The sequence below is a fragment of the Lipotes vexillifer genome, unplaced genomic scaffold (genome assembly GCF_000442215.2).
Source record: "Lipotes vexillifer unplaced genomic scaffold, Lipotes_vexillifer_v1.1 scaffold955, whole genome shotgun sequence".
NCBI classification, from domain to species: Eukaryota; Metazoa; Chordata; class Mammalia; order Artiodactyla; family Lipotidae; genus Lipotes; species Lipotes vexillifer.
The window spans coordinates 160,621-179,597 of NW_006773208.1; the positions used below are offsets into that span (position 1 = coordinate 160,621).

The window sequence follows — 18,977 nt, forward strand, 5'->3', positions numbered from 1 at the left end:
GACGGCGGGGTGACAGCGATGACGGGGGCCGCAGGGTGGCAGTTGGGGCCGTGACAGGGCTGGAGGTCTCGCGGAGTGGCTCTCTGGGCAGTGGTAGAGGGGGTTGAGGGGGAGGGGCAGGGGCGGGCAGTTGGAGGAGGCCATTCGTTTGAAGAAAAGAAAACGTTCAATTTTCTGTGACTAGTGGTGCTCTTAGAATTTGAATACTGTGGCGAAACTCCTACCCTGCGCCTCAACTGAAGGGGTGGCTGCAGAAATGTCCGGTCCTTATATACTTAAGTCCTTTATATTTCTTACATTTGTGGGTTTGGTGTAAGATGAGGGATGTGATGTCCAACAGCCTGTTTAGTGCATCTTGCGGGGGACCTGCCAGGTTCTGGGATATGACACGTAGGGGTGTCTGTCGTTCGCATAGGTTTTCCCTGCGTTTGGAATGAGAATTTCAAAGGCCAGCCCGGGAGTGCGCGGGGGTCGGTGTTGCGTCACTGCCATTGTGCAGCTCCGCGAAGATGGCTGCTGCCGCAGCTGTATGAGTCTGCGCAGGCGCGAGGGGTGGTGGGGGAGGGGTGCTGCCCCTCCCCCCAGTGCCGCAGTGTGGGAGGGGCAGCTGTGCCACTTCTGCCTGGCAGGGGTGTCAGCCGCACCCTCTGCAAAGCGACGTGCTAGGTAGAGGAGGCGGGCCTGGGTGGGCGGCTGCTGCGTCCTAATGCTGCAGTAGGGAAGGTGTGGGTTTAGGGTGCGCAGGCGCAGCAGCGATGACACCACTTGCACCCTGCAGTGGGGCATGCTGCGGGGGAAGGGATTTGCGCAGTCTTTGCTGTGTGGGGCGGCCAGCCACCTCCTTCACCTGTGTGCCCAATCCCTGTTTTCTTCCCTACTGTGCGCAGTGGGGGTAGGGGGAGGGGAGGAAGGAGACAGGTTTGCTCAGCCTCAGCCTGGCGTTCCACCATTTCCCTGCAGTGCCGCAGTGGAGTGGGGAAGGTGGGGAGACCAGAGATTTATACAGGGGGCAATTTGTACATTCTTTGCCTGCCTGGAATGGCAGGACAGCCGCACTGGGCCCCTGGTTTTCTGTTACGCTTAAGGGAGAGGCGGGGGCCTGGAGGCCAAGAGAGGTGAGGGCATTCCGGGATTTACTGTGCTACTTAAGACAGCCTCCATCACCGGTGCAGGAGCTTTTCCATTTTTGTAGATTCTCCCTAGGTTGTACTGTGAACAGTCTTAATTGTTCGCCACATTCAGGTGGCTTCAGTATCCCTTTAGACAACTCCCGTTCCTGTAACCTCTGATTTCAACTTTCCAGGTTATATAATTCTACAACTGCATCTCTTTTGAGTGTCTGTCGTATTTCTTAATCGCTGGATATTCCATTGGTGATGTCATCTTTATAGATACTTTCCTTAAATCGGGGTCGCAGCTCCTCCAGGGCTTCTAGGAACTGAGGGTCGAGTTGTGCTTGCTCAAGAACTGGAGAGAGAAAAGTAGAATGTGGGTGTATGTGGGAGTAGTGAATTCTTGCCCTTAATCGGATTTTTAAATTAATGGTTTCGTTCCATCATTTTTGAAGTTGGAGCTGCTGTGAATATTTGCTGAGAAAGGATAATTAATAAAGTAACTATTCCTGTATTATGTATTCCACTACTTTGACTTTTGGGGGGATATTTTTAAGGACTTTCTTTGCAGGATTCTGATGTGCTTGCTTTTTTTCTTTTTTTTCTTGTGCATCATAAACAGTACGCCTGGTTGTGTGCTGAGTTAGAATGTAATTAAGGAAAATATAAATTCAGAAGCCTGGGAAGCTTTGTTCTGGAATTATTTTCCAGTAGTTTGAAAAATAGCAGGAGTCTGGTATTTTGCGATACTTATATGATTTGCACCTATTTTTTTCTGCTTGTAGGAAGATAGTGCTTTAAATATGAACTTCTGATCATTTGGCCCTTTGCAAGATGAGTGTGCATCATTCCTGGTCCGCCATTTTGTAGTCTTTCCCGCGGGCTCAGGACCTCAATATGGCGGACCCTGTGGAAAGAGCTGAAGTTTGAAGGTCTCTCTCCTGCCTTGTGAATATTTGGTATAGTACCACGGCTTTTTGAGAATGGGGAGGGAGTGTGAACGCTTTCTGAAGTTTAGAGAAAGGACACTTAGTCGAAGGACTGTGTGTTGTGTGTTGTTTTCTAAAGCAAGGTACGTTGAGCAAGAGTTGTTGATGGTTAAGGCCGCATCCTTCACTAATAAAGGTTTGGCAGAGAAGTTTATTTTCTGGTTCCTGGTTCTTGATGATTCTATACCGGTTTTTTTGGAGGCACTGATCGTTTTATGTTTGTTGGAAGATCACAGACTGGGATTACCTCACATTATCTTTGTGTTTTTTATTTCTCATTCTTGAGGTCCTAGTCATTGAGTTTATAATTGAGGTTTTTTTTTTGAGGGGAGAGGTGTAAGACATCCTAAATATTTGGTAGAATATTAGGCCGTTAGGAAAAATATTGTGTGATCTCACGACATTTTCTTTTCAGTGCATTTCCAGATTAGTATTTTTTTAATGAAAGTGATTTTGGAGCAAAAAATTAACATTCTGTACATATAACAACATTTTATTTCCTTAACTGCTGATTTTCTGAAATGTTCACTTTTGATGAAATCCTATTTATGGATTTCTTTCTCATTAGGTACTTTAGGTGTTGTCACATTGCCTAATCAAAGGTCAAGGAGATTAGCAAAGTATATTCAGTACTTTTACCATTTAAAAATCTGATATGTGATTTCTTAAAAAGTGGTCCTTTCTACTGCCTGATTAGAACATTGAAGTTTTTGAAGCAAGAAAACAATTTGGGGTTATTGGTAAGCTATTTTGTTTACTTTGCATAATCTAAACATGAATTCTAAAAGCACAGGTTTAGGGAATTATCTTTTGGTATGTGTCCTTTGAATTCTGCCTTTGATATATTACATTGCATGACTTGTGTAAAATGCCTTTCTCTCCTTTCTGATTTGACATTTTAGAATTTCAGTTTCATGAGTGGTTCCTGTAGTTTCTAATCTGGTTGAGCCAAGTCGATTTCATGTTAAGATCCTTTGAGCAGACATTTTGTGCGCTGTTCTGAAGATTATAATGTCAGTGGCTGTTTCTTTTTCTTTAAACAGTTTTAAAATTTCTTATTTTGCAAATCCTAAGAAGCATTTGCACAAGAGGTTGCTTAGACATTTTGCAATTTAAATTTTATTCTTTATTCCACTATACAAAATGATCTATCATAGTAAAATATTTTTCAAACCATTTTTAGAATCAGCGTTATTTTTTCAGGGATATGTAGGTATGGGTAGTATGCCTGTATATAAATGTATCTCTGTAAGTGTATAGTTTTATATCTGTATGTGTGAATATATGTAGGAATACACAATTTTGCTTAATTTTTAGATAGTTTTTCTCCCAAGTTTTCTGACGTCAAAGGGATGCTAAAGGGAGAAAGTGGTTTTAGGATAGATTTTGACTATTGGTGGATAAAGATATTCTAAGATTTCAATTATACTTTTTCATTCTTTTCAGTTTTACTGAGATATAATTGACATACATCACTCTACCGTGTTTTAATTAGATTTAATTAGGTTAATTAGATGGAGTTTAAAAACTCCATCATACTAAATATAGTTCTAAATATAATCTTTATTATTCATTTGGCTGCCTTGGGTCTTAGTTGCGGCACATGGGATCTTCATTGTGGCATGCGGTGTCTTTCGTCACAGCGCACAGGCTCTCTAGTTGTGGCGTGGGCTCAGTAGTTGTGGTGAACGGGCTTAGTTGCCCTGTGGCATGTGGGATCTTAGTTCCCCGACCAGGGATTGAACCCATGTGCCCTGCATTAGAAGGCAAATTCTTAACCACTGGACCACCAGGGAAGTCCCTATAATCTTTAAAGAAATGGTTATTTCAAAAATTGATGAAGTGGATGAAACAAATCCTCTTTCTGCTTCAGGGACCGTTTACACCTGAGACGGACCACAGAACAGCACGTACCAGAGGTAGAAGTCCAAGTCAAACGGAGAAGAACAGCCTCACTGAGCAACCAGGAGTGAGTACAGTCAGCCTTGAGAACCAATTTAGGGCATTTTCAAATTGGAACAAAGTATCCTGTGATCAGGGGCTTGAAATGAATTTAATTAAAGAAAGAAGCTTGTGCATGTTATATCGATATAGCAAAAAAGCAGTTAAATCATCCTTAAGCATGCCATCCTAACTTAACTTTTGTTAAAATTTTAGTAATACGTATTTCCCTTTTTTCCATCTATGTGTGGGTGAGTGGTATCTTCATAAAATTCTACATCCTTCAACATATTTATATTAAAATTATTTCTGATGTATTTATATTGTTACTAAGTCACTTTTTCTGTGCTTGCAAAATGTTCTGTGCTTTGAAGAGATGTTAATTTATGTATTCATGCTTGCTCTGCAATATTTAGAATTTTATTTTTAGTTAGTACATTTACCCGGTTAAAAACTTGTATACATTTTTTCCCTTCATTTATTTAGGATATGCATATGTATTTCTAGAAGGGACATTTCAATTAAAAATATATTAACATTTCTAATGACATGGTATATATTGAGTCTACAGTTATGTGCATTTTGTCATTACCACAAATCTTGACAGTATCTGTGGGTAACATCATTTTTCTTTCCTAAAGCTGTTATTTTTCAAACTTATAAGTATTAGTAATATATGAATATAATCTCTTCTTAAAACACATAATTTTGAGATAAAAAGTGAGTGCCTCCTTCAGTATACCACTACTCCATTCCCCTTCTCTCTCCAGATATAATCCTCAGGTACTTTGATCTCTATTGTTTCAAACTTTTTCCTATGAATTCATGCGTACACACATGGGGTGAGGGGAGGCATCTTTGTGATTTGTTTGTTTACATACATGAGATTTATTCTGTAACAATGTGCCTTGGGGATCTTTCCATGTCAGTGCATATAAATCTACCTTATTTAACAAATTGCAGAGTATGGGTGTTGTAATAACATAGTTACACTTATCATTAGCTTACTGATGGATATTTAGGTTGTTTGCTTTTCTTAGTTATTATAATGAAGGTAAGAGCAGTCAATCTGAAAATTAATATTGCAGTTGTTCCTTGAATAACAAGGGAGTTGGGGCGCAACCCCCCACATAGGCAAAAATCCCCATATATCTTTTGAGTTCCCCCGAATTTAACTGCTAATAGCCTGCTGTTGACCAGAAGCCTTACTGATAACATAAACAGTTGATTAACACATTTTTATGTTAAATGTATATCTACATATGTTTTATGCATTCATGACATACCTAACTACTTTTTTTGATATTTTTATCCTCTGTGGTTTGTCTGCAAGTTTTTTCAAATTGTCACAGATCTCCAAAAACTTTTCCAATATATTTATTGGAAAAAAACTCAACATATAAGTAGACCCACGCAATTCAAACCCATGTTCAAGGGTCAGGTGTAGTTATTAATATTTATTTGTATTTTATTTCACTTCAAATATAAAGCTTTTTACAGAAGTTGTTGTCAAAAGTGGATAACATTTTGCGTCTTATTTTTGTTATTTGTTCATTTTATGTGTGGAAAAACTTCAGTATATTTGCACGTTTAAAATTATTGGTGAGGCGAAAGATTTCTCCATTTTCCCATGTTTATTTTACTTACTCTTCATAGTTCGTTATTCTTTCCTTTGTTACATTTTCGTTTTGGAAATTACTTTGAAAAGGAATATTTAAGAATGAATAGTTTATAGTTTGTCCTTTATAATAGGTATTTGCCTATTTTCTTTTATATAGTAATGTAATTTTTCCCCTTCAGTCTCTTGTAACTTCAGAATTTTTAAAAGTGCCATTTTTTCCTCCCCAGAGTCTCTAGAAATATCTTGAGGTAGTTTAGAGATTGGTGGAGGTATGGGTGGAGGGGATTTCTTGGGGGAGGATCTTTGTTAGTGGGTGAAGGTTCTATCATATTTGTTATATTTTATTAGAGCCTTTATCCAGTGCAGCATCAATGTCAACCAGTATAACAGATTATCATATCCTAATCTTGTAAAAAACTGCTTTAGGTGTCATTAGTTTGTCAGTATCTATGGAAATATTTTGTTGCTTTTGAAGAAGAAATAACTTCATTTTCCTGATGTCTGTTATGTATATTATGTAAAAATACTAGAGGGTGCTGCACTAGGGGAAGAATCTGAGGGGAGTTTTGAGTTAGGAAAATAGTGTAATTTCCCCAGCCACCTTTATCCACTTTGTGAGTGGATTATAGGAACAGGTAAGCAGTATTGATATTCTCTAAACCCAGCTTTAATCCTGAGTCATCTAGTTAGCATTAACTTTGGTGTGATCCCAGAGGCCCACCATGAATAACAAAGATACTGCTATCACTTGTTAAACTCAAAGGATTAGACGTTACCTCCAGCCTAATTCTTTACTATATAACAGAATGTTAAACATGTTATTTAAAAACTACAGAAAATAGTGGAAAACCTTTTATCACAGTCCCATTTTCAAATCCAGTTGCTGTTGTATATTTTCATATATATATACTTATCAACAAGGGCAGAATTGGCTGGTGATTTTTTTTTTTTTCCGTGCTTGTATTATTAGCCAGCAACTGTGTAACCTCCTGCATCTCTTATCCTCAGGATCAGATTCACAGCCAGATGACTGATAGGTAGGAATATATTGAGCGTTTTTTTCCAGAATTCTCTGATGACTAATAGATGGTTGTTTACATAGTTTAAGAGCTTAAATAGCCTGGGCCCTGGAAGTTCTTTGTTTCAGGTAATGACTTCTTGTCAGCATGAATGATAGCCTTAATGTCTCACTGGAAATGCCTTAACAAATGCCCACCTCCCTCCTTGAGGGTTAAAGAATTGTTTACAGATTGGAAAGTAAGTAATGGATATTATACTGATGGTACTTTCACAGGGCATTTTAAACAAAAAGAGCTTTTTTTTTTTTTTTAAGTTCCTTGCTAGTATCCCCCAAGAGGGTAAGTATCCCTCAGTCCCAGTAACTCTGTGTGGAGTCTCCAGTTTTATACTTTCTTCATAAGGTAATGGCATGCTCTGACCCTAAATGAGGATCTCCTTAAATGCAAGGGTCTCTGTGTTTTCTTTCACATTGTTATCTATATAGGAAAATGTCTTTTCATTTATGTGTATTGTGTTCTTGTCATAGGTGTCACCTGTATCCAAGGCGATCTCAGCAGCAGCAGCAAGTACCTGTGGTGGATTTCCAGGCGGAACTGAGACAGGCATTCTTAGCTGAGACACCAAGAGGTGGTTAAAGCAGTATTGGAACACCCAGGTAGCTGATTCCAAGAGAGAAAACAAAACAAAACGGGTTAGAGCTGATGCAGTCATGATCAAGAATAAAGGACTAATTAAAGGGTAGGGTGTTTGGAGGTCATTTAATTATTTGGGATATGTCCAAAGAAATTTCTTTTTTTAAAGGCTTCATACAAATAAACACATAGCAGAAAGTTTAAAAAAGTAAAAGCAGGGTCTTAATGCTTTTACCCTGATACTTGTCATTTATTACTTCTCAGACATTGTATAGTCCTTACTTTTATAGGCAGTTTTTTTTTTTTTTTTGCGCTACTTGGGTCTCTCAGCGGCCATGGCTCACGGGCCTAGCTGCTCTTCTGCGTGTGGGATCTTCCCGGACCAGGGCACGAACCCATGTCCCTTGCATCGGCAGGTGGACTCTCAACCACTGCGCCACCAGGGTAGCCCTAGATAGTTTTATTCATATTTAACTTGTACTGATTTTCACCTTAACATATGAAAAATATTTCATTATAAATAGCTACTGAATATCCTGCTAATATGTTTTATAATTTCTTTTTGTGAGAGACTTCATTTTTTTCTGCTGGTAGTTTGAAATAAAGCTTCAGTGAATTGCTTTGCATAAAACTTTAGATAGGATCATTTCCTTGGATATGCGATATGCAGATGTAAAAATAAATTGAGTCAAGGAATTTGAAATTAAGGTAATTTTCTGAATTGTATTATGAATTATATTAGTCTGTTGCCATGAAAAAATATAGTGCCAGTTACACTTTCATCTTCATTGTTTATGTTAATTATATATAATTTGTTTCTATTGAATTATAACTACACATCACATCCATTAGCAAATGAGAATCTAAGTATTTCCCATGCTTATTTACTAATTTTTTTGTTTTATCTTTTTCTTACCTTTTTTTACCAATGTGTTTGAATCAGCTGACAATGTAATAAAGCTATTAATCTATGATTTTTCAATGTTACGTAGGTTTGTTTACAGTGTGTCTTGTGTTGGTTGCTTAGATTTTTAGGAAAATGCTATTAATTTTGATTTAGTACTTTATTTTTCCTTTCCGACTTTAAAAAAATTAAGATCTCAATCCAAAGGGTTTAATATATACTTTTTAGAAACTACGAGAGGAAAGGGGTTTATAGGTGAGTTTTCTTCTAGATTTTCTTTATTTCTATTTTGAAATATAACCCCTCAACTCAAATTAATTAGGCCTGTTTTTGGCCATCATTTCAAATTTTAAAGCAAAGGGAAAACCCTCCCCAGCTGAATCCTTTACCCAGCATTCTCCAGTAATTGATTGGATTTGATTGCAAGACAGTGGAATTGATTTCAGGGGGGTAGAAGCGGATCATTGTCCTCAGCTGTTACCCAGTGTAAGGGCATTTTTAAATAAGTAAGTGTGCATAATTGACTATTTTTAACCAAGAATTTTTTGGCTCCTCAGTGCAGTTTACATACTCTTGTAAGTTCTTGAGTAAAGTATTATTTAAATTATACATTATGATCTGTAAGTAGGGCCATCCAGTTTTCTGAGTTTCAAGTGCTCGTTTCATCTAAACAGTACTAGGTACTAGGATTGTTATAGAGCAGGAGTTGGTAAAGTATCTGGCCCATTTATTGCCTGTTTTTGTAAATTTATTGGCACACAGCCATGTCTGTTTATTTACGTATGGCCTGTGGCTGTTATTGGCAGTACAGTGGCAGATGGGAGTATTTGTGACACATTGAATGGCAGGCAAAGCCTACGATATTTATTATCTTTCCCTTTAAAAGAAAAAGTTGGCTAATCTCTCTCTTAGAGAACCACTTTCAGAGATGAAAACACTAAGGTGGAGCCAGTAGGGGAGTGGTGATAATATACAGTGTGGTGAAGGGAAAGGGGTTGTAGAAGGAGAGTATATGAAGTAAAAATTCCAGGGTAGAGAACCAGATGAATTTCTGGGATAAGGGTCAGGTCTAAGACTAGTGCTAAAGTCTGCTATACATGTAAATGGGTAAAGGCATTTTAACAATTGATATGTTTTCTTTTTCATTATAAAAATCTAAATCATGTGAGTGATAGCTAAGAAAAACGGGAAAGTAAACCACAGACTTTAAATATCCATGTTTCAACCACAGCAGCATGAGGTTGAATTTTCTTTCATTTTGCCATTTTGCTTTTCTTTTGAAAATGTAGTTAATTGTAATCATGCTTTTAAACTATTCCACTTATATGTATATCATTAATGTTCCTTCATTTTATTACATAGTCCTCACAGTTATCATTTGTAATGAATAAATGATGGTCCATTCATGATTTACTTTTCCTTTGTACCTGTGGTTTTTTTTCCCTAGTTTGCTATGCTGTTATGAATATTAGTTCTATATTTTAAAGATATATTTGGTATTTTTAATTTATTAGGGTAAGGATCCAATTTTGGGCTTAGGGTATAAATACTAGTATGATTCTTAAATGTTTTGTTACGTTGCTTTCTAACAGCATCATAAGATAAGCAGTGTTGATTTGCCATCAAGAATACTTACTAGAGTGATAATTTCTCAGTACCACCTTTGTTGTCTTTTTTTTTCCGTTTGATAAACAGTTTCAAAAAGGGAAACATTGTTTTCCTCTGGTTTAAATGGCATTGCTTTGTGGATTAATAGTTTCCACTTATTTGTATTTTCTCGTTAGACTTTTTGCATTTTTTTTTCTGTGAAGGGTCTGTTATTTAACCAGGAGAATGAACACTAATACATTACCATTATTCTGTGACTTCTCATTCTTACATGTTGCTTGGCCAAGTCTGACCATCATATCCTTTGATTTAAGGAAGCTTTACATATTTACGTAGTTTAATCATTTCAAACTCCACACTTTTCAAAAGTTTGAGAACTTCCTCCTCTGAGGAATCCCAGGATATTTTTGGTTAGGCTCTCTGGGCCATTTATTTGCTTATGTGCACTTTCATCAGGAGATTTACCGTAACTGCTAATTCCTTAATGCAGTGTGATATTGCTGCTCTTGTCTTCTTCCTCATAAAGCATTTTGTTCTCCTTTACTGTGGAGATACATTTGATCATTCTACAAAGTGATATATCTCCTTTCCCTTACAAGGGTTCATGATTATGGTGTGCTAAATTTAGGGACGAGAGATAAGTGTTCCTGAATTTCAAGTCCCTCTCATTAAGGGAAGGCTTTCTTAACCTCCCCAGTCAGTCAACCTCTATTCTGAGTGAAATGTATATCCTATTACGCAAATTATTTTATACATATTACATCCCCAGTTCTGAGGTCTCCAGTTCTTTTAGTCCATGACTCAAATCACCAGATGCATTTTTATACTTGATAACTGGGTAACAAGATAGTGGGTATGGGAGGGGTTTGGAACTTCAAACAGGTTAGATGGACAGACACATGCCTGACTGGACTTCCTTTTTTGTTCTGATCCACTATACCAGGAAATCTTGTTTGCATTTGTTGATCTCTTAATAGCTAAACTCTATGAGCTAGGGCTGATGACGTATGTGTTTACTGAAAGGCCAAGTGGGATAAAACATTTGAAACAGGTCGGATTGGGAAATCTCAAATCTAAAATCTGTTTGGCACTTGAAGGTAAAATCCCTGTCTCTGAATTTTAAACTTTTACTGGAGAGGTGACTGCAAATTCCCACCTTAAATGCACATTTGATACTGGTGTCCATTATATTAATCTTTACATCTGAAACCTTTTTGTGATTACATTTCTTTGCTTTAAATGAAGTTTTGCAAAGCTACATCTTTTTTTTTCCCTAATAATCACTGTCTTGTGGCTCATTGTCTGGTAGCATGTCTCCATTGTTGGTAAAGGAGTGAGCTCCAGTAGTAGTGTGTTGTTGAACGTTTAGCTGTTTTTTTTCTTTGAGGGCACCAATGGCAGTGTTAAAAGTAATCTTACTATGAACTTTGACCATTATTTGAAAGTCCAGACAGTTTACTTTTTAAAAACAGCTTTATTGGTGTATAGTTCCTATACCATAGAATTTATCCAGTTATAAACGAGTGCTTTTTAGTAAATTTACAGAATTTTGCAGTCACTGCCACACATACTCTTAGTATCCATTACCCAAGTAAGATCCCCTCGTGCCCATTTAATTCATTCCCCATTTCCACCCCTAGTTCAGGTAACCACTTGATTTACTTCCTGTCTCCATGGGTTGATGAAGATCTTAAATCTTAGATATGCTATCATAAAAATGGAAATTGCTAGTGATTCAAACATATACAAAGTATTCCTGAATTTACAGTCTGCTTTATAGAGAATCCTGTCAGAATTCAGAACATCTGAATTATAGGCCTTAAACTTCTCATGTGAATTTGGATTAGAAACTACATTTATTGGGGGGAGGATTGACTTTCAGGAAAAGCTGCACAAAGGGTGCATGGCAGTTTACATGTGGAGAACAAAGCTTGGGAGATATTCTGAGTAATGATCAGTTTATTTTATTAGAAAACCTGATACCCTCCAAGTTCTCATAAAAATGTATTGAACTGCCATCAAATTTTGGTAATTATAGCGAAACATCCCCTCTGCATTTTACCATCCTTACTGAATTATTTATTTTATATCATTATGATCTCTTCTAATCTAGTGTTATAGTTCCACATGTATAATAGTATCCTCACCATTCTTTTACTTTATTGTTTTGATGTTGCCATAGTTCATAACCACTATTTAAATGATTTCATTTTCACATCCTAAAATAGATTTTAAATGTACTTAAGCAGTTTACTGTTTGCAAATTTTCTCTATTGAATATAGAGACATAGTGGAGACAACAATTTGTGTGTTTCCTTTTAAATGAGTATAATTAGTTTGAGACCCTTTACCAGTTTTGGCTAGGTTTGGTTCTCATACTTATTCAAAGCATTTTCTTAAGTATACTGGGGGGAAATGAGAGTATTGTGCTAATGCCTGTTTCTTTGATTACTAAAAAAGTTGACCGTATATCCGTATAAACATTTAGTAGTTTTATGTCCCCTTTTAACAAAGGACATCTTAAGCAGGTATATGATAATATATTAGGTTCTTGGTGAAGGGAGATTTCCTAGCTTATTTTGAAGGGACTTTGGCTTGGGGAAAGGGAACACTGAGGTAGAAAACATTTAGGTGGTTCAGCCAAGGAGCAAAAGTTTGGACTAACTCAGATGGAGAAACTTAAAGATACCAAAATGTTGAAGTTGAGATAACTTTGACCAGAGAATGAAACACTACCTTAAATAAGGATGGAAAGAGAAAATAATACATTTGGGGAATGGAAAATGAAGCTTATTTTTGAAATGTTTAAAAATTTCCGTGTAAAATGAAATTTAACCACCTGTTAACTCTGGGTGTGTACAATGTGGAAGTTAAGATGATGGAATAGTGAAATTTGGTGTTTACTTGGTGGGTATGAGAGCATGAGGGGATATTTTTGAATGTCTTTTATAGTGCTTTTCATGCGAAATTGTCTACCTGTTTTAAAACATGGTAGATTGCAGTGCAGCTAGATCATGCTTTCCTCTGCAGGCTCCATCTACTATTCGAAGCTTCCGCCCCAGCTTGCATTGTTTGTAGGAGAACGTGCGTCATACCTTTATCTGTAGCCTTCCCTTAGGTCTTAAGGATCCTGAAACTTGCCTGTGGACGTTGGATTTGGTGGAGCAGCAATCATGGTAAGATGTATATTAGGGCAGAGGGGTGAGAAGCTAATGTAAATGCCCAATATAATAGATTTCCAGAGTGTGGGGTGTTTGGGGGTTCTTAATATGGAGTTAATCTATAGAGATGGCGCTTCATTTCATGGAATAACAACTGGTGAAGACCTATGTCTGTTGTCCTGTTACAGTGGTATAATGGTTTGGGAAACATCTTAAGAGGAATCTTACATTGTGAGGAAATACAAAAGAGTTTTTGGTCATAATTAGAGTGGTAAGGGACCGTCCTGCAGATGGGGGACTCTGAGGTCAGATTTCAATAGATAACAAGACTACTTTAAAAATGGAGGGTCCAGCAAAACCACAGCCAGGGGAAAGGCCTTGGCAGAATCAGCAGGGAAAGAAAAATGGAGGGGTTTGGGGCTTTGAGGCTTGATTGGTACAAAGGAAGGCTGTCTGTAGAGGGAAATACAGCATCCTAATCCATTTTGTGTTTCTGTTTAAGTCTAGCTAATCAAGAACATATATTCTTAACTGGAAAGATATCCAAAGGGACTGAAAATTAGTTTTTGAGGAATGGGAAGAATGTTAGATTTGACAGTGCAGTGGTTTGTGGACTTCAAAAGGGCCACAGTATGTAAATAGATACAGTATTTCTGCATATTAAAGTTTCATTGGAGTGGGCAATTAGGATAAAAATCTTTTAAAAAGGTGCCTTAGGGGGACAAAAATGAAAGAAAAAGAGTTTGAGGAATACTGATCAAAGTTCTGAATTATATGGGATGTGGGGTGTGGTGGAACTAGGACAGACCTTTAAAAGGGAACTGAAAAATGATACATCGTATTTGCAGTGGGTCGATGGGAGTTGCAAAGATTTGATGGAGATAGGAGTTTCCCACCATTTGGCTAGGTGTCTAGAGGAAAAGAAAAAGCTAACAGCGTAAAGTATTCTGTATGAGGGTGGAGCTTGGGATTAGAATTGGGGGAAAGACAGGGATTAAAATGATGGAATACTAGAAGGGAGAGCTGGGTTTGGGAGTCTCTATTGTGGAGGAAATATATTTAGGGTACTGGAAAACTGCATAGGGAGGGATTCTGAGAAGCAGAGGGTTCCATAGGGGAGAGTATATGGCCCTGGGTCCAAATTTGGTCTAGTATCTTAAAGGTGTGGAGAAAAGAAATGGAGGCATGATATTTTTGTTAAGGAAGCCAGGTTTGGATTGGTATAGGAGTGGGGAAGAAACAGGAAAGGGTTAGAAAGTAGCTGCAGACAAGCTGATGACTAACTCTTCTCTTACTCCTTCCAGACTGTGGGAAAGAGCAGCAAGATGCTGCAGCACATTGACTATAGGATGAGATGTATCTTGCAAGATGGCCGGATCTTCATTGGCACCTTTAAGGCCTTTGACAAACATATGAACTTGATCCTCTGTGATTGTGATGAGTTCAGGAAGATCAAGTAAGGTCATTTGGGTTTGGGCAGTGGGATACTGAGGGAGAGGCTGAACAGTAGGGAGGGTAACTGAAGGAGGTAGGGAAAAGGCAGGACTGGTCTCTTGTCTAATGTCCTGGCCTCATCTCTGAATTGGATGAATCTCCTAGTATTAAGAGTCAGCTGTATCCACGCTACTGTTTTAATTTTGGAAATACAATTATGAACTAAACTGGGAATAAGACTGTATGGTATGATCAAAATAACAAGTTATATTTATTTAGAAAATTGAGAAATGATCGGTAACATTAATCTGCAACATTCCTTCAGATTGAGGGAATCTTAAGAATAACAATTACTCTTTGTGGTTGAGGAGTTGAGATGTGAATAGAATAATTCAGGCTGTGTCTAGCAATTGTTTGGCCAGCCTCTTTGCATGCCCCTTGTTTTGTCTGAATCCTCATGGTCAGTGTTGATTTGGTCTCAATCCCTAATCCCCTTGCTTATTTATCTTTGTGATTTGCCCATGCTGTTTCTTCAGAAATAACGTCTGTATGTTTGTGCCTTACCATAGGAGGTCACCCTCTTTGCACCTGTGATTGGGGAGCTTCCTTTAACAGCTAGATCACAGGGACATTCTACTTCCATTCAGTTGACTTTTCATTCAGATTATTTGGGTCAGTGCTTGTAATATCTCCAGATGTTCAAGATGGCTTTGTTTCAGGCTCTTGGCAGAATTTACAAGGTGTCACCCTTGACCATTGGCTTTATTTCTTCTGTTTCCACAGTTAACGATATACTGTCCAAAAATTTAATTTGACCACTTCATTTAGGGATTTCAGATATGAAGAGAAAGATGATGATGCCTGACTGCTATAAGTCTGTTCTTCTCAAATCTGAATAGAATTAGTAACATTCCTGTTCTTCCCTTTTTATTCATTTTTAGTTGTCTTCCTGCATACAAAGTTGAATCATTTCAGAAATTCTAGGATGGTGAATACTTCAATGTTAATTTTTTGTTTAAATAATCTGCCTTTTTACTGAAAAGAATTTTTGAAAATACTTACAGTGTTGATGAATACTACAGACATTTGATGAATGCTTTAGGTATATTCTTAATTTCTGTTTCACTTTTCAGTAAGTTACAGGGATAATCTCACCTAAATAATGCATTACCTGTAGTATGTGGTATAAGCCTCATGCATGTATGATTTCTGCTGCTAACAGATTAAGAAATTAGAATCACAGAGGTTAGAAAAAAGTTTTCAAAAAAATTTCCCACGGTTATATAGTATGTGGTAAGTCCAGGAATAAACAGGTGTCTGTTATTAAAAACTTTTTGGTATGCCGTCATTGTCTCTTGCTGTTCCCATCCCTTATTTCAGTTGTCTGTCGTCAATATTATTTAGTTAATAAAACGATTTAAATCCCACATTAACATGAAAACTTGAGGTTTCAGTTTTGCCTGTCTTTAAAGTCTCAGCCCGTGGTGATCATTTTATAATGTATAGAAATATTGAATTACTGTGTTGTGCATCAGAAACTAACATAGTGTTGTAGGTCAATTATACTTCAAGAACAAACTCATAGAAAAAGAGATCAGATTTGTGGCTACCAGAGTAGGGGATGGAGGAGGGTGAGTTGGATGAAAGTGGTCAAAAGGTACAAACTTCCAGTTTTAAGATAATTAGGTACAAGGGATGTAATGTACAACATGATGAATATGATTAACACTGTTGTATGTTATATATGAAAGTGGTTATGAGAGTAAATCCTAAGAGTTTTCATCACAAGGAAAAATATTTTTTCTTTTTTATCTATGAGACATGTTGGATGTCCACTAAACGTATTGTGGTAATCATTTCATGAAGTATGTAAGTCATGCTGTACACCTTAAACTTACACAGTGCTGTATGTCAATTATATCTCAGTAAAACTGAAAGAAAAAAGTAAAATTCCAAGTTTTGCAATCAGTACTATTAAAAAAACAATCCTAGCTGCGTTATTTGCATCTGTGTTTCACAAAGAAGAAATTAGTTTTGCTGTAGTATAACATTGAGGGAACATTCTGGAAGATTAAAGCATGATAGGAAAAGAGCCAGTCACCCTTACATATCAGTTGAGTCTAGTTTTGTTTGTCATAACTCATTAACTGTTTGAGCATGAGCATCACCTGAGCATTAATTATTGTCTTCATTGATACTTATCTATAAAAATGTTAGTGAGTGACCCATAACTTATCATACTAAAATTTTTTTCTGATTTACAGGCCAAAGAATGCTAAGCAGCCAGAGCGTGAAGAAAAGCGGGTTTTGGGTCTGGTGTTGCTGCGTGGGGAGAACTTGGTTTCCATGACTGTGGAGGGACCACCCCCCAAAGATGTAAGGAAGATGTAGGACAGGACAGAACATTAGTGTGGAAGAACATCACATTATTTGAAATATTTGCTAAATCAGGGTACAGCAGAGGCACAGTATAGTGTGCCTTTGTCAAGTAACACGTGCCTGGCGCTTGATGTAAGTTCTTGCTTGTCTATTCTGGGAGATTAAGGGTTTTCTGATGGCTTAGTCTACCTGCTGGCTGCAGCCTAGATAAGGGTAGGAGTTGGTGATTTATTTCCTCTTGGTAGGGTCGTGAAAATATATGGACTCACAATTTGACAAATGTACAATTTAATCTGTAGGATGCCTTCCATGATGCTATTTTGAATACAGAACTAATATGAGATAGGTAATAATGGGAAAATGGTGGGAAAGGGGTAGTTTTTTAGGAATAAGATTATTGATAACTTTCATAAATCATTTGATTTCAAGCTATAATTTTTTTGTTTCAGACTGGCATTGCTCGGGTACCACTTGCTGGAGCTGCAGGAGGCCCTGGGGTTGGTAGGGCAGCCGGCAGAGGTGTTCCAGCTGGTGTTCCAATTCCCCAGGCTCCTGCTGGATTAGCAGGCCCTGTCCGAGGGGTTGGGGGGCCATCCCAACAGGTGAGGAACCACAAGTTTTTATATTATTGGGAGAAAATGCCTAGAACCTGAGGCTGAGGAGATTGAAAAATCTGAGCGTACGTACTATACTATGTAAGTAGCGTATGCTGTAGAGGGAAGAAAGGTACAGATGTACATTAGGAAGGCAGTAGGTTAAAGCCACCATGAAAACAGTAACTCACCACTGTTGATGAGTGAAGAGGAATATGGATGGATAAACTGGAGTTGAGAAAATGCAAAAGGGCTGATTAGGTTAAAAGGGGACATGTTCAGTTTAAAGGAGAATGTGATAGTGTGCCAAGATTTTTTAAATGAGAATAAGAGAAGTGCAGAATTGCCTTAATTTTTTGTCTAATAGTCCATGATCAACCGCTTATTTTCTGTATTTGAATGATGCAAGGAAGTGCCTTACTTTTACTGTCTTTCTAACCATTCCTTCTCAGGTAATGACCCCACAGGGAAGAGGCACTGTCGCAGCTGCTGCAGTTGCTGCTACTGCGAGCATTGCTGGAGCTCCAACTCAGTATCCACCAGGGCGTGGGACTGCACCTACACCTGTTGGTCGAGCAACTCCACCTCCAGGTAAGGAATTGATGAACAAGAACTAAATGAATTTGATTCTTAGATATAGGTGTGGATCTGTGAAAAAATTGTATCATCTTGAGGAGTGATGATGAAAAATAAGAAGATACTGAATTAAGGCCCAGCCTAACTACCTAGCTAGGAACTTGGAATATGTTTTCCACTTTTGGACACTGATTTTAAATGAAAGGCTATGGACTCTTTTGAGTTGGGATGGCCAGCATGGCAGTGGTCAAGGAGAAATTGTTCAACTCTACTTAGTACCAGGCTTATTTCTTTAAATATTATCTTGTGTTTAATGCTCCCAGCTTAGCTGATTTATGAGGCCTTTATTTCTGCCATTTTTCATTCTAGGAATTATGGCTCCTCCACCTGGTATGAGACCACCCATGGGCCCACCAATTGGGCTTCCTCCTACTCGAGGGACGCCAATAGGCATGCCCCCTCCAGGAATGAGACCCCCTCCACCAGGAATAAGAGGTTAGTGGGTATTCATATTCTCAGTGGTGCTATCCAGGCCCCTGAATATTTTTATGTTTTTCTATTATTTTATGATCTCATGGAATTTTGCTTTTTCTTTTCAAGGTCCACCTCCCCCAGGAATGCGTCCACCAAGACCCTAGGATACTATTGATCCTTCTTAGTTCTTTTTTTTCCTGCAATGTGTCTTGTGAAATGTGTGGAGTGTTTGTGAGCTTTTGTCTTCTCTGCTGCATTAATATTAGCTAATAAATGCATAAATTAAACTGAGCTACTGTTGTACATTTTTTTGCCTTTTGTTTTTATTTTTGAGGTCAGGGTGAAGACTGGGCTTTTTCTGGTCTTGAAGTTATTTTGGATTAGGTAAATCCTGTTAACCAACTCATTTAAATAATTTTCTCTTTAATTCTTATGATAAAATGGTCGTGATACTTTTTTCAGCTTCATAACTTTGACTTTTTGCACTGACTGGTGTCAGGTAATAACCTTTACACGTAAGGATCCAGGGGGTT

The 18,977-nt window shown here is 37.8% G+C and overlaps 2 protein-coding genes across 2 annotated transcripts in view; both read left to right on the top strand.

The window, feature by feature from the left end:
• The window catches only part of LOC103071614 (SNRPN upstream reading frame protein), a 14,012-nt gene extending 1,009 nt beyond the window's left edge, over positions 1–13,003 (top strand). Inside the window, exons 2-4 of the mRNA XM_007448159.1 lie at positions 3,975–4,070; positions 7,210–7,338; positions 12,858–13,003. Coding sequence (XP_007448221.1) covers positions 3,975–4,070; positions 7,210–7,318 — 205 coding nt within the window. The 3' untranslated portion in view covers positions 7,319–7,338; positions 12,858–13,003. The remainder of the gene's footprint in view (positions 1–3,974; positions 4,071–7,209; positions 7,339–12,857) is intronic.
• Positions 12,868–18,731, top strand: SNRPN (small nuclear ribonucleoprotein polypeptide N). The gene is made up of 7 exons (XM_007448158.1): positions 12,868–13,003; positions 14,293–14,444; positions 16,687–16,798; positions 17,251–17,403; positions 17,847–17,985; positions 18,340–18,465; positions 18,571–18,731. The coding sequence occupies exons 1-7, from the start codon at positions 13,001–13,003 to the stop codon at positions 18,606–18,608; spliced, it is 723 nt and encodes a 240-aa protein (XP_007448220.1). The 5' UTR covers positions 12,868–13,000; the 3' UTR covers positions 18,609–18,731.
• Positions 18,732–18,977: the final 246 nt, after the last annotated feature.